The sequence below is a fragment of the Alternaria incomplexa genome (genome assembly GCF_024043165.1).
Source record: "Alternaria incomplexa strain BMP 0042 chromosome Unknown scaffold_3, whole genome shotgun sequence".
In the NCBI taxonomy this organism is placed as follows: Eukaryota; Fungi; Ascomycota; class Dothideomycetes; order Pleosporales; family Pleosporaceae; genus Alternaria; species Alternaria incomplexa.
In genome coordinates this window covers 1,656,520-1,671,910 of record NW_026249852.1, presented here as the reverse complement: position 1 = coordinate 1,671,910, position 15,391 = coordinate 1,656,520, and the positions used below count along the sequence as shown (strand labels likewise).

The following is a 15,391-nucleotide window of genomic DNA, read 5'->3' as shown; positions in this document are numbered from 1 at the left end:
TCGACGCCTATGAGAGAGACGCGAGGTATTAGATAGCGGGAAGACAGGCTTGAACGAATAATACACAGATACGAATGCAAGTGAATGGTCATGAAATCTACAGGCGCGAGACGACACAACTAGCATTTGTTGATGGCATTCTCGCTTACTTACCTAAGCATCTACGGGTGACTGAGCGAGGCATGCAGCTGCGCGTTGGTCAGTATACGCGTTGAGATGCGAGAGCAGTGGTCACATACTACACGGGGTCTACCTCTTCCAGACCGGGATACTTCAGCAGACTGAGACCAGCGATTCCAAAGACGGTGTGGAAGACGTCGACCATGTCGCCAGGTCGGTCTGCGAGACCACCCAGATCTGGGTCCTATCATTCATGGTTAGATGGCGATGATGCTGAAGAGAAGACACTACCCACCTGGCACTGCAGGATGAAGCTCGTCAATTTCTGACCGTCTATCCAGTGCAGCTTGTCTAGCATGGCCATGCTGCTCATGACCCACCAGCTGTAGCAGACGTCTTCCTTCTTCTCTGGCCGGCCGTTGAGGCCTCCGTTCTTGAGCTGTCGTTCGCTTAGCCAGGCGCCCAACTTTTCTTGGTTGACAAGGTCGAGTCTCCCCGCGATGGTCAGTGCGCCAACACACGTGAACACCTGACCAGAGTGCGACTCGGCACCGGGGCTGGTACCGTATCCGCCGTCAAAGTTGGCGCACGAGTTCACGTATTGAGCGGCCTTGTCGACATCTACGAGTTCAAGCAGGCCCATGAGAGACAGGGCATTTAGGGCGCCGTAGAGAAAGCGAGTATCCTGCTCGCCCCACTCATCGCCTGCAAAGGTGCCCGTCTCGCGATCTTGCAAATCGGCGATGACTACCACAATAAGTAGACTATCACGGCGAAGCTGCAGATGACTTACATTTTGCGATTTTCAGGCGGGCGCCGGGGATGCGTTCTTCAAGCTCACCGAAAGCGTCAAGCGTCGCGAGTATCTGCACGCCACTAACGGTATAGAGCATGTGGGCATCATGGCCCGGTGCAGCACCGAGGCCGCCATTATCATGCAGACACGAGATGACAAAGTCGAGGATGGGAGCGCGTGGAAGGGCGTCTGGGCGGCCCAGGAGATGCAGGGCCGTCAGTCCCCAGTAGAGGCCGTTGAGGCGCAGATGTTCGGTGAGCCAGTACTCGAGCTCATCTTTGCGCTGCAGCGGGTCAGCGCGGGATTGGATGGCCGGGAGCTTGCGCGGCCACATGGACTGGGGACGGGCTACGCACAGTGTCGAGGCTCTGGATGTAGGCGACGTGCCTGTCGACGAAGAGGTGCATCTCGCTGGGCAGGCTGGCCATCCCAGCGGCGCGCCCGGGCCCGGAAACGAGAGACATGTTAGACGGGTGTCAGATGTGGGAGGAGTTGGTGGGAGCTGGCGGCGCGGGAGGGTCTAGTCGAGGCAGCATGGATGGCGCCGACAGGGTCTCATAATTTCTGAAACGAGACTTGGCACATGAAGCATTTCGGTCTGGCAGCCGCGACAGCCTCGCACTCGCAACAATGACGATGCAGAGGGTGCTCTTGTGCAGCGTCGATAGTCTGCCGTCGATAGTCCGTCGCCTGGCGGTGAGCACACATGCATGTTACTTAGGTAGATCGCACTACGCCCGCCGTGGACAGCCGTTTGCGATAGCGTTGGTGGGCCGAATTGGGGGGTGGTGGCAGCGTCGCGCCCTCGTACTGTACCTGGGGCCGTGCACCGTGCTGAAGTCGTTGCCGCCATCCTCTCGCAGCCCTTGGTGCCCTTTGCTCTTGATTGCAGCAGAGCCTGTCTGTGCCTTGGGCCCCTCCATCGCACTCACCACAGAGACACGTGAATTGTGTCCTTTTGCTGACCAAGGCGCCGCTCACCGCACTCCAAGCAACGGCCGCCCAGCCTGCGCTCCACGCTCCACTCGCTCCCTTCACCCCAGCGCCTCTCCCTCGTCGCGGCGCCCCGTAGACCCCTCGAGTCTTGTGTGTGAAAGTGGGTGAGTAATGCCCAACCACGGCGCTGCGACACCTCGCTCGCCGCTGCCACTCGTACCCTCGCCATGTTGTACCACCGTCAACCCTCGCCATAGCGCCGCCGGCCCCTTTCACGTTCCGCAGCGCTTGCTGACCACATCCCAGACGTTGCATGACCGCCTCACCTGCCCGCGACCGCCATACTCGACGACCTCTGTGCCCGCCAACGACTGCCGTAGCACGCGCTCGGCATCGCCTGTCCTCCCGGCTTGCTGCATGGGAGCAACGTCCTGCCGGCGGTGATATAGACTCGACACCTGCTGCCGACGCTTCGAGGCACGCCCGCAGCCAGCGCCGACCAGGCTCTCACGGTTCGTACCACCCCGCGCGCCGTCTAATACCTCCCGCTGGCTTTCACCCCTCTGCGCCAGCTATGAGTCCGCTGCTGACAGTCATGCAATACAGACTCGTTGACCGCGCAACCGCCCATGTGCCGCAACCACTGAGCCTGCCACCGCTCCTTCCTCTACACGCGCCGCACCGTCTATTCACACCCTCGCTCGACTGCCTGCACATCGGCGCCCTCGTCCCACCAACACCCATCGAGGTATTGCGGCCCTCGACCTGCACGCTTGGCAGCAGCCATTGCTTTTTAAGGGAGCCGTGCTAAGGAGTCAGTAGCCCTGCGACCCTCCACGGAAAACAATACGAAAGATGCCCAAGTCCTCGACACTGTCGCTGGCTATGCGGGGCAAGCCAAAGAACAAGGACGACGCCAACGGCCCTATGAGTCCCAAAAGTCCGAGGTCGCCAGATATGCCTGAGGACCTCGACTATGCCGCTCCCAATGCCTCGTTTCATAGCATGCCACAGTCACCAGCCTCACCGAAGCCTCGCAAGGACTCCAAGAGCATCTTCTCCAACTTCAGCGCCAACAAATCGTCGTCACGCCTTAACAGCCAGGGGAACTCGATACGGCAGCTTCCTGAACAACAACACTCGCCCAGTCTATACTCCAACGGGCGCAGCGGGGCTTCGACACCAGACCTCGGCCGCCCCGTGCGCACCCCCAACTCGGATGGTATGGCTACAGTAGCCCAGACAAACAGCGTGTCGCTAACTGCCACAGACAACCGCTCCGAGGTATTACGGACAGGCTCAGGCAACTCCAACGACTCCTCCGATCCCCACGCCGACTCAAAGCGCAACACTATCAAACCGAAGAAGGGCATTCTGAACAGGTCGAAATCCATCAAAGACGGCGAGAGCTCAGGTACCCGTGCCAAACTAAACAAAGCCCCACCAGGGCAACTGTCACCGGACATTGCGGGTTCGTGGACGACGAATGGCGATGGCCCGCCATTGAAGCCGGCGCCCATGGACAAAGGTCAATCATGGCGAGGCATAGGCAAGCCACGAACACACTCGGCAGATCGTCAGGACGGCTCCAAGCAGATACCACGGGACGTCGACAACGGGCCACGAAGGGACAAGTCGGAGCAGATATCGCTAGCATCAAGTTCGTACAACGAAACCAAGGGACACGGCTTCATCTCGAAACTCGGTTCAGGAGCTCGCAACATGGGGGAGAAGATGGACTCTGCCCGCAAGGGTGTATTCGGCAAACTTGGACGAAGCTCAAGCAACCACGAGAGCCAGACGCCGATATCGAATGAACCTTACGTGTGCAAAATCATTCACAAGCCCCTGATCGAACAGACGAGGCTGACACGGATATCGACCCGTCTAGAACAGTCACGCGACAAGACTGAGTTCTGGATGCCAGCTCTGCCTTGGCGGTGCATAGAGTAGGTCACGCTTCGATTCGTTCTCCACTTGTGAGGCTAACAACCACTTTAGCTATCTGAACATGCGGGGCTGTGAAGAGGAAGGCTTGTACCGCGTTCCTGGGTCAGCCCAGCAGGTCCGATATTACGAACGCAAATTCGATGAAGGTAGGACTATCTCAATCATTGCCACGATAATTGCTCACCAAGCCACAGACCGAGACATCGATTTGATCAGCGATCCCAACCTGAACGACCCCAACGTCATCGGTTCACTCTTCAAGAACTGGCTCCGACAGCTGCCAGATGAAATCTTTCCAAAAGCGGTCCAGACGGCAATCCAGCAAGAATGCCAGGGCGCTAAGACGACGCCGCAAATGCTTAAGGATGAGCTCTCGAAGCTCCCACCATTCAACTACTACCTATTGTTCGCGATTACCTGCCACATCAGCCTGTTGCACTCATGTTCCGAATTCAACAAAATGAACTACAACAACCTGTGCATCTGTTTCCAGCCGGCAATCAAGATCGACGCCTTTTGCTTTCAATTCCTCATTTTGGACTGGCGAAACTGCTGGCAGGGCTGTTGGACGGAGAAGGACTTTTTGACAGACGAAATCAACTTCCTGAACCATGTACAAGAAGTTGAGTCCCAGCAACAGCAGCAACAACAAGAACAGCAACAGCAGCAACAAACACAGCAACAGCACCACCTACAGCAGCAACAACAGACTCCATCCAGAAACGGCCCACCTCAAAGCGCTGGGAGAAGCAAAGGCACGAACTCGCCCCAGGTGCCGCCTCCGAAGAAGCCGGCGACGATGCGGAGTCAGTCTACTGACCATGTCAAATCATCTTCACGAGGGCTTTCATCTGAGAGGAATGGACGCGCTACACCACCGAATCCTTCACTGGTCCTGTCGGAACCCTCAAGCAACCCCGTTTTACGTATGCGGGGCGGCGGCTATAGCGAGCGCGAGACGTCGCCTGAGCGAGTCACGTCGTCTTCAGACAGTCGAGAGGGGGTTCAGCATGCGAGAAGCACACCGCGTGCGCCCCCGTCGGTCAGCACCGAAGCGTCCTCGATCGACCTAGACGAGAATGCCACGCCGACTCAAGCACAACATAGTCGCGGGCCGTCTGAATCGACGCAATTTCGATTGGACCTGCGCGATCCCCCGGGCTCCCCCTTCAACATCAAATTTTGACGCGGAAGCTGAGAAGACAGCGAACTATGTGTTGAGCGCCTCTGGATGAGGTGACGATAGAAGAAGGTTGGATTTGACTGCTTGGTTTTCGCATGTTCGCTTCGTCCCGTGTGGGCTGCCACGAGGTCGCGATACCCGTCGTTTGACCACTCTGAGCTCGTGGCAGCAGTATTGCCCGATAATTGTTTAGTAGCCAGCGCTGGAGTTTTGGCCGCGCATTGATTAGCTGCTTATTTAACCCTGCATTCTGCATTATGTTGCATACGGGCGTTGGGAGAGCGGGACAGGAAGAAGTAGCATTTTGAGCGGGTTCATTTGTATCATATGTGGATATCGTCGCATGGCAGAAAGCGTTTCCATGGCAGTTTCAACGTGTTCAACAATTTCCCTCGTACCAACTGGATCGAGTTGGGACGCATGCCTAGCCCCCGCGCTATTGGAGTAGAACTCGTCGAGGACGGGGCCACATGGGGCGCCAGCTGGGGTTGGAGCTTGGGGCAATGACGTTTCCCGCGGGTTGCGCTTGCGGCTCGTATGCTTCGCGACCGCCCACCGCCGATCTCACACGTCTCCAGGCGCTGCTTCCTTCTCTCCACACAGAGGGCAATTGACCCTCAGAAGCGACTGCGCAAACGGCTTTTGGCCTGTTTATTACCTCCGTCGACCGCGCTGCTCCTCCACTGCATTACTACCACTCTCTCTGACTGCATCGCCGCCATTGCTACGTCAAAGATAGATATCCTAGAGTACCGCTATCCACCTACTATTATTGTTTACTACCGCATAACTCTTCCGCAACCCTGCAGTCTCTCGACACCATCATGTCTGTAGCACTGCCAACACACCCCAAGTCTTCGGACCGCAAGGTCGTCTACCTGCTGCCATTGACCGACTACGGAGTCCCAGACGTCGCTGGCACTTACATCTACCTGCCTCCCCCCACCAACCCAGCATACTCGATTTGCTTCCAGATCCAGGGTACCAGCTCGATATGTCGCGAGGGCAGTCTCTGGGTGAACATCCCCGCTGAGGGCGAGAAGTTCAAGCGCAGCCAGTACCGCGAGTACAAGTAAGCAGCCTGCCATGCCTTGCCTGGTCACATGTCACTGACACACACCGCAGACTGCAGCCCAACTTTACTGGCATGTGTGAGATTGAGATCCCCGTCCACGAGGCCAATGCCTTTTCCTTCTACACGACCTACACACCGCTGCCGCAGTGGTCCTTCACAGACGTTGCGTCGCCTGAACCCACGCGGACGGACACCTACTACATCGACATATGTCCAAATCTCAAGCTGCAGGGCGAGCACTTGCCGGTCGAGGCCGTCTGCATCATCTCTTGCCTGTCCAAATTCATGGGCAACTACCCGACAGACTGGGACAACCACCTGCAGGGCATGAGCCAGCGTGGCTTCAACATGGTGCACTTCACACCCTTGATGATGCGCGGCTCTTCAAACTCGCCCTACAGTATTTACAATCAACTGGAGTTTGACAAGGCCATCTTCAAAGAAGGCGAGAAGGACATTGCGAACATGATCCGAAAGATGCAGAACGAGTTCAATCTGCTTGCCATGACCGATGTCGTCTGGAACCACACGGCCAACAACAGCCCATGGCTCGAAGAGCATCCAGAATCCGGCTACAACGTCGACACCGCTCCACACCTGCGACCTGCTCTCGAACTCGATACAGAGTTGTTGCAGTTCAGCAAGGACCTCTCCAAGCATGGCCTACCCACAACCTTCAACAGTGAAGATGACCTTCTCAAGGTCATGCAAGGTGTCAAGGACCACGTCCTTAGCAAGGTCAAGCTCTGGCAATTCTACGTCATTGACGTCGAAAGAGACACCAAGGCCATCATGGAGGCTTGGACCTCTGGCCAAGCCAAGTTTGTTGATGGCAGCTTTAGTGAAGCTGGTCTTCGCGGGCTCGATGCTGTCAGGAACTGGCCACTGAAGCAGAAAGCAGACTGGTTGGTCGAGCATGCTCTGCGCGGCGGTGATCGCATGGGCGAGCGCTACCGTCGAACAATGGACCCGAACATCGCTGCTAGCCTACTGTGCGCCTTGTTCGGTCGCTACGACACTCGTACTAGCAATACGCCCGACGACCGGGCTGCTCAAGGCACCATGACGGCTATGCTCAACGAGGTCAACCTTCCATTCTACCGCGAGTATGACCAAGACCAAGCAGAGATCATGGAGCAACTCTTCAACCGGACCAAGTACGTCCGAATGGACGCCCATGGTCCTAAGCTGGGCGAAGTCAACGACGCGAACCCACTCATCGAGACCTACTTCACGCGCCTACCACTCAACGAGACCACAAAGAAGCACAACCCCGAAGCTCTCGCGCTGGTGAACAACGGATGGGTATGGGCTGCAGATGCGATGCGAGACAACGCTGGGCCCAAGTCAAGAGCATACCTGCGAAGAGAGGTTATTGTTTGGGGCGACTGCGTCAAGCTCCGATACGGAGATGGCCCAGAGGACAACCCTTTCCTTTGGGATCACATGGCCAAGTACACCCGCCTCATGGCCAAGTACTTCCAAGGCTTCCGTATCGACAACTGCCATTCCACCCCTCTGCATCTCGCCGAATACATGCTTGACCAAGCACGTAGCGTTAACTCAAACGTCATGGTCTGCGCCGAGCTCTTCACTGGGTCCGAAGAGATGGATTACAAGTTTTGCATGAAGCTCGGAATCTGCGCATTGATTCGAGAAGCCATGCAGTCATGGAGTACTCAAGAGCTGAGCAGACTTGTTCACCGTCACGGTGGTGTTCCCATCGGCAGCTTCGAGACCGACGAAGTGCTCAATGCTGCACAGGCGACTGATGGGGCTGACCAGACGAAGCCCATCATCAAGAAGATCAAGCGCAGCCCTGTTCACGCGCTGTTCATGGACTGCACGCACGACAACGAGACGCCAGCCCAGAAGCGCGATGCACGCGACACGCTCCCCAGTGCCGCGCTCGTCGCCATGTGCGACTGCGCGACTGGTAGCGTCTTCGGTTACGACGAGTGCTACCCTGAGCTGATTGAGCTGGTGCACGAGAAGAGACTGTATTCCTCTGCAAACTCCACTGGAGGCGAAATCAAAGCACAAGCTGGAGAAGGTGGTATTGGTGGCATCCGCAAGATTATCAACGAGATCCACGTCAAAATGGGCAAGGAGGAGTACAATGAGACTTATATTCACCACGACAACGAATATATTACCGTCCATCGGGTCAACCCTCACACCAGGAAAGGTTACTTCCTAATTGCCCACACCGCATTCCCTGGCTACGGCAACGGCAATGGAGGCTTTGGCAAGACCAAGCTACCAGGCACTCAAGCAAAGCTCGTCGGCGCCTGGAATCTCGAAGTCGACAACAGTCCCGAGACAAGAGCGCGTATCATCGGTGACGAGACGACACTGCGCGGCTTGCCCAGCAAGACAAACGAACTTCAAGGCGTCAACATCGAGGCTACTGGCGATGATACCACCATCAGCATCCCTGATAAGTTCCCACCGGGCAGTATCGCTCTCTTCGAGACCTGGGTACCCAGCGCAGAGCATGCTGAAGGCCTCGACAAGTTCGTCACTAGCGGAGCGCGTTCGGCTTTCAGTGGTGTCAACCTCATCGACCTCAACTACATCCTATACAGATGTGAAGAGGAAGAGAGGGACGCTACGGACCACAAGGACGGAACATACAACGTCCCAGGTCATGGCAACTTGGTCTACGCTGGTCTGCAAGGCTGGTGGAGTGTCCTCCGCGACATTGTGAACGAGAACAACCTTGGCCACCCACTCTGCAACCATCTGCGTGAGGGTCAATGGGCGCTCGACTACTGCCTTGGTCGCCTTCAAAATATCTCCAAGAAGCCGGAGTACGTCAACATTAAGGGCCCCGCCGAGTGGTTGGAAGCGAAGTTCGATGCCATTCGCAAGGTCCCCAGCTACATGCTTCCGCGATACTTTGCCCTCGTTATCCAGACTGCATACAACGCTGCAGTCGAGCGAGCCATTGAGCTCATGGGTGAGAACGTCCGCGAGGGTAACCAGTTCCTCAAGAGTCTTGCTCTTGTCAGCTGCCAAGTCACCGGTTACATGAACAGCGCCTCGTTGTGGCCCGAGAAGAGCGTACCCAGCATGGCCGCTGGTCTCCCTCACTTTGCCTACGACTGGGCGCGATGCTGGGGACGTGACATTACCATCTCCGCCCGTGGTCTTTACATGGGAACTGGTAGATATGCCGACGCTAAGGAGCACATCTTTGCGTTTGCCAGCGTCTTGAAGCATGGCATGGTCCCCAATCTCCTCGGTGGTGGCAAGAACCCACGTTACAACTCCCGCGACTCAGTCTGGTTCTTCCTCCAAAACTGCCAAGATTACTGCAAGATTGTGCCCAAGGGCATGGAGCTTCTTCAAGAGGAGGTCAAGCGTCGCTTCTTGCCGTACGATGACACATGGTTCGCTCACACCGATGCAAAAGCGTACTCTCAGTCCTCCACTATCGAAGATGTCATACAGGAGGCTCTCCAGCGACACGCCTCCGGCATAGAGTTCCGGGAGTATGACGCGGGCCCGAACATTGACAGCCAAATGAAGTCCGAAGGCTTCAACATCAAGATCTGGACAGACTGGGAGACTGGTATGATCTTCGGTGGTAACCAATGGAATTGCGGCACATGGATGGACAAGATGGGTGAGAGTGAAAAGGCCGGCAGCAAGGGTGTTCCCGGTACACCACGAGACGGCGCTCCGGTTGAGATCATCGGCATGTTGTACAGCACAGTACGCTGGTGCGCCGACATGTACGACGCAGGCCAGTTCAAGTACCAGGGCGTTACCCTGGACGACGGCAAGAAGACCGTTACCTACAAGGAGTGGGCCGACCTGATCAAGGCCAACTTCGAACGCTGCTTCTACGTTCCTCGTTCGGCAGAAGAAGACAGCAAGTACGACGTCAACTCGAGCATCGTCAACCGTCGTGGTATCTACAAGGACTTGTACCGCTCAGGCAAGGAGTACGAGGACTACCAGCTGAGGCCAAACTTCCCTATTATGATGACGGTTGCACCGGACCTCTGCGATCCTGAGCATGCCTTGTATGCCCTCCAGATGGCCGACAGGGTATTGCTCGGTCCACAGGGCATGAAGACACTCGACCCCTCTGACCTCAACTACCGTGGCTACTACATCAACAGCGAAGACTCGACTGATTTCGCCACATCCAAGGGCCGCAACTACCACCAAGGACCCGAGTGGCTCTGGCCCACAGGCTTCTTCCTGCGAGCTCTGCTCAAGTTCGATCTCAAGCGCCGCAAGACGCCCGACGAACGTGTCGAGAGCTACCAACAAGTCACGCGCCGCCTCGCCGGCTGCATGAAGGCTATCCAAGAGTCGCCGTGGGCTGGTCTCACGGAGCTCACCCAGAAGGACGGCGCCTTCTGCGGCGACTCGTGCCCCACGCAGAGTTGGAGTGCTAGCTGCATCATCGACTTGTTCCAGGATGCGCGCGAGTACGAGACGGAGGGGCTGCAATCTTCGTCGTAGGCTGATAAGTTTGGTTTCATGAGCCTCGTTGCGAAGATGACCTGAGGGGGTGTTTCTACGTGGTAAGGTGGTGTAGAGTAGAGTGGCGAGAGACCTTTTGCTGTAGATACCTAGAGTAGTCTCCTAATCAACCTTGAATTCTTACCTCTTGTTCATCATGACCTTTACTTCCGACAATTCTTCTTTGTGTTTCTGCATGCTGCCAGGTAGATTGTCGTGGTCACTGACATGCTCTCGACAGAGTTGTTGATGAATGAAATACAAGCTGTGTGTCCGTATTCGTGCGCGATGCGTAGGAAAGAGGAGCAGACTCCAGGAACGAAGGATCGCGTTGCAGTAGGGGTGAACACGATGAGTGTAGAGTCCTGGATTGCGATTCCTGTCGCTGTGGCGAATGCGCTGGTGGCAGTGAGCTTGGGTGATGGTAGATGGGGGCCCTCAAAGATACGAAGTCGCCACTGTACTCGCGGTCAGCACATCAGCTTGCTGCGTCTTCTCTTCGGGAGGCACTGGAGACCCTGAAAGAAGGGATTCCGGATATAAAGGGATTCCGGATAGAAAGGGATTCCGGGTAGAAACAAATGGTGGTGGCGAGTTCAGATAGCACATATAGGGATCATCGCTGACAATACTGATAAGGCAGCAGCTGTGAAAGCAGGCGAACTATCACTGATGAAGGTATGAGTTGCAAAGAGCAAAGCGAGTGAATCGTGATCGCCAAGGGTACACAGTGCTGTCGCTGCGCATCTAATGGCGGATTTTCACTCCCTCCAGCCTACATCCAATCTCACACCTACTAGCCCCCATCGCGACATCGCTGCTAAACCACACAGCCTCAACAACAACTACCCCCAGCCAAACAGAACCGAGAAACGCCTATCAAATACAACCCAATGGCCAATCACTTCTTATCCTACGATCCTCACGACCCACTGATGCGCAGTTACCAAGTCGCTCTCCACAGGCACGCCACCACTCCGCCCCAACAGACCACTCCCTCGCAGCCCTCCTCCACAAGCGTCATCGCCGCACCAGCCACCAGCATGTCACAGGACGACATCCACGGGCGCTTCCTGGCAGCCGCCATGAAATGCGACACTAGGGCCATGCAACAAGAGTTCCACCATCTGCTGTCGGTTGCAGAGAGCCGAAACCAAGACTGTCTATTTCTGAAACGGCGGCACGAGCACGAGGTCGAGGCGAATCACGTCGAAATGGATTGGATGCGAGCGCGGATTCAGTGCTTGGAAGAGGAGATGCGCCGCGTTGCCGAATACAAGAAGAAAGCTGGACGGGCCTGCTACAGCCTGGATCAGAATGGAGACGTGCAAAGTAGGTGACCCAACGTCAACGCAGGCTCTACGGTATTCCGTTTTTCCCTTGAATGAGGTGGCCGCATCAAAGGGAGGTCAGGTGGGTAGATTGTGTGTCGTGTAGACAAGGTCTTCCCGGTAAAACCTGACTGTAAGCGCTCATCCTGCGCAGTATTGAGCATGGAGAGAAACGATTGTGTGGTAGTCGCAGGGCCATCTCGACATACGGCATTCGCGTTCTAGGGGTCGGTTAGATTTGCCTTCTGGCGCTGTAGTGCCAATAGCCTACACAAAGTTTATTGCTTCTTCTGGAATCCTCTGGCGTTATCAGCCTCCTCGGTTTCTCAAAGAAAAGGGTTCAATTGCGCCATTGTTCGCTGAGGAAGAGGCTGTCGGATGGCTGCACACAAAGGCGCGCTTGCTTTTCTTCCTACCGATCAGAATGTCGTGCATGAAGAAGCACTGTAGCTACCCGTACCTTGACTCTTTCGGGACGAGCGGCTGTGCACGCCGGCTCCAGTCAGCGGAAAAGCAAAATCTATATACTGAACGGTGTTAGTTTTCTCCATGAGCGAGTTCATTTTTACGACAACTGCCTCATTTGGACGCTTATCGTCCGTACGATCGTCCGTACAATAATTCATGGATCGTACTACCACGCTGCTGGGTGTGCATCCATCATCTGGAACGTCGGCTTCCTGCGGCAAAGTTCGAGTCAGCACACCCAGGCGCGAATCATTTCCCCTTCATATTTGCCACGGCTCTGCGCAGTGCTAGGAACGATGCGCAACATTGCCTCTCGCATGAAGTTTAGATGTTGGTTTAAGGTACGGATGCGGCCCGGATGGTGCCCCACAGTTCAGGATAATTGCCATGAAACGCTTGGTCAATGCTCCTGGTGAAGCAGTCACCGTTGAGAAAGGGTCGAAGAGGCCTTCGCGGCGAGGCGTTTGTTCTGGTGGCGTTGCACTCTGTGAGATATCGGTGTGAGTGTCGAGATTTTCTTGCGCGGGAGGTGCAGGGCGTGGATCATCCTTGGAGGTCAGCATACTCGCGTAAGCGGCACAGTGTGATCATGTCTCCAACGTCTTTCTCACCCGGCAACGAGCCGAGGCATAAGGGTCGTCACTTGAAAAGGAACAGCGAAAGGGGCGTCCCCCAAAAGAAGGGCCGATGGTGGATAGAGTGACAGTCTTTCAGCTGTTTGCGGTCCAAGGCTGCAGCGATTAGTCGGCAGTTACTTGGCTGGGGCCCAGGATGCTGGAATTTGGAAAGTACTACAGGCCAATCGCATTGCTTGTGGACAAGCATGGTGCTGCTCGCGTATATGCACGCGTTGGCAATCCACTGTAAATATGCTGACTGGCAAATGAGGTATGGATAGTCGTGAGAACGAGGCTAGCTGCTCTGTCTGCCAGATAACGCATGCGAGGCATCGCCAGGCACGAACTGGCGTGACCTGGACATGATTGCGAAGCTGACGATTGCGCCATCTCAGCCTTATCACGTTGCTGAGCATGCGATGCGTGAGTCAGTCGCACCAGAAGGGTTTGCACAGCAGGGACTGTTGCTCACCTACAAGTAAAAGGTCTAGGCTTCCAGCTTTCTCTCGCACGGATTGCTTCAAGCTAACCTGGACGGGGGCGTCGTGCATCTCAAGGTTCGATGCTGCGATGTCGTGCAGGCACGCATACATGCCTAAGCGAATGATTGACGGCCAAGCTCGCCACACAGACGTGAGGAAGTTTGCTAGAGGGTGGGTCTGTACTGCCGGTGTGAGCCAAACATTCATCCTGCGGTGTCTGAGCTTGATTGGCGCAATGTCTCTTCAAAGTCCGTGGTCGGTCTTTGAGAGATTATTAGCGTCGTTTTGGTGATGCAGGCGAGGCGGGGAACGACTCCCGGTGACAGGGATGTGCGAATGTAAACCTAGGGCTTAGCACTCGCATGGCTCAACCGCATTGATGGACTCGCTAGCTACGACGTGCCCATGCGAGCAACATACGTGTTCTATACGGGCGTCCGTGATAACCATGGTAGGCCGGATGATTAAGTCCGCCAGGTGGATCTGACCATGAACAGACGTGCTGCTATGCAAGCAGAGGATGGATGCAAGGAAGGCATCGATTCATCGATCTGCAGATAGAGCAATCGGATAGTGGCAAGGTAATCGCCTCGGGCCTAAGCTTGGGCTGATGATGAGTGCCTTGGCTTGTGGTGTAACACTCAGGATAATGACCTTGTACCACGACAGGAAACACTCGTGAAACTTGCGAGAAAGCTGATCAGGAAGATTACAGAGTCAGGAACTCGGCCCGCTGGTGATTTTGCGGCATCCCGTAGGGCTCTCGATGCTCGGGAAAGCAGACGGCGACTTCCTGTGCGAATTATCGAATGCGCTGCACAGTCAATCTGGCTAGAGCCGTGAAAGACTTTCATTATCGCTTGCAGGTTTAGGGGACGCATGTTGTTTGAATCGCCCAGACACGATAGTATAGTAGTGGGCGAATACGTCCCCCACATGAAGAGTTATTTTGATACTGGGAGCAGAAGGATCTTCCTTTGCGGCGTGGCAGGCCGATAGCTCTGTAGGATCGCCATGCAGCTACCCGAAGGTCACGACGACAGGCAGGTCTGATCACTGATCAGGTCATTTCGGTGTACAAGGTGATGGACAGTAGCTTAACTTTATTCCAGCTCTTGCACACCGTTTAGTGTCTGGTTGAAAATGTCCGCGTTTTGACGTTCTCGTAGACGAGGTCCCTCGAGCGTAGTCATCGGTCAGGCAGGAGACAGGGGCGGGTCACGAGCCAATCAGAGGGGGGTCGAGATACCAAGATAGGGACTTGTTTGGAAAAGCGCGCGCGGGAGGATTCCTATTCGGTCCGGTAATTGAGAGTCGCCCATGTCGCATCGGTGAAGGCAATGGGGCGAGAGATGTTGCAGGGCACTAACATGGCCGTTGGATGCGTCAGGAGGGTGCAGCTGTAGCCTGCCGCCTGGCGCCACAAGCACCGTTGAGTGCTAGCCGAAACAGCAAATGGCGAGATGAGAGCTAGCGACTAACGGTTTTGGGAGGCCGAGGAGGAGGTTCTGACATGGCGGCATCATGGCGGGCGTGTTGAGGTGCTGCCACTCGTGTGGTGAGGGACTTAGCGGAGTGGTTTGGAGGGGCGGGCGGCTGAGGGCGGCACAGTCATCAGGTCAGAGGTACTACGGAGTAAGCGACGTCAGCGTTCCCAGCGTCGTTTCCAGAGCAGTCTACGCGTGTTTGCAACATCGCATTGCCCGTTGCAGCGCGTCGTTGTTGCGGCGCGTCGGTGGCCGAGACGGGAAGCCCACAGTTGCGTTCATTCGGCTGCAGCCGCAGTCGTCCAAAGAAGCAAAGGGACACCCTGGCGGAGAGGCAGATTGGAGGACGAATATGGGACGGGCATGGGACGGTCACGTGGGGCCGGGCTAGGTAAGCAGCTAGCCGCAGTGGGCGCACAGCCGGGAGGACGTAGGGAACAGAACAGAACACGGAAGCCTGAGGA

The 15,391-nt window shown here is 55.9% G+C and overlaps 4 protein-coding genes across 4 annotated transcripts; 3 read left to right on the top strand and 1 right to left on the bottom strand.

Moving 5' to 3' along the window:
* Positions 1-238: 238 nt before the first annotated feature.
* J4E90_002944 (uncharacterized protein) lies at positions 239-1,380 on the bottom strand (the record flags this gene model as incomplete). The annotated part of the gene is made up of 4 exons (XM_051432518.1): positions 239-364; positions 416-867; positions 914-1,199; positions 1,273-1,380. 4 exons carry the CDS (start codon positions 1,378-1,380, stop codon positions 239-241), a joined length of 972 nt encoding a protein of 323 aa, XP_051293940.1.
* Positions 1,381-2,707: 1,327 nt separating this feature from the next.
* J4E90_002943 (uncharacterized protein) lies at positions 2,708-4,988 on the top strand (the record flags this gene model as incomplete). The annotated part of the gene is made up of 2 exons (XM_051432517.1): positions 2,708-3,801; positions 3,854-4,988. 2 exons carry the CDS (start codon positions 2,708-2,710, stop codon positions 4,986-4,988), a joined length of 2,229 nt encoding a protein of 742 aa, XP_051293939.1.
* An 821-nt stretch (positions 4,989-5,809) lies between these two features.
* Positions 5,810-10,542, top strand: J4E90_002942 (uncharacterized protein; the record flags this gene model as incomplete). Its single annotated transcript, XM_051432516.1, has 2 exons — positions 5,810-6,057; positions 6,111-10,542. The coding sequence occupies 2 exons, from the start codon at positions 5,810-5,812 to the stop codon at positions 10,540-10,542; spliced, it is 4,680 nt and encodes a 1,559-aa protein (XP_051293938.1).
* An 893-nt stretch (positions 10,543-11,435) lies between these two features.
* J4E90_002941 (uncharacterized protein) lies at positions 11,436-11,882 on the top strand (the record flags this gene model as incomplete). Its single annotated transcript, XM_051432515.1, has 1 exon — positions 11,436-11,882. The coding sequence occupies one exon, from the start codon at positions 11,436-11,438 to the stop codon at positions 11,880-11,882; it is 447 nt and encodes a 148-aa protein (XP_051293937.1).
* Positions 11,883-15,391: the final 3,509 nt, after the last annotated feature.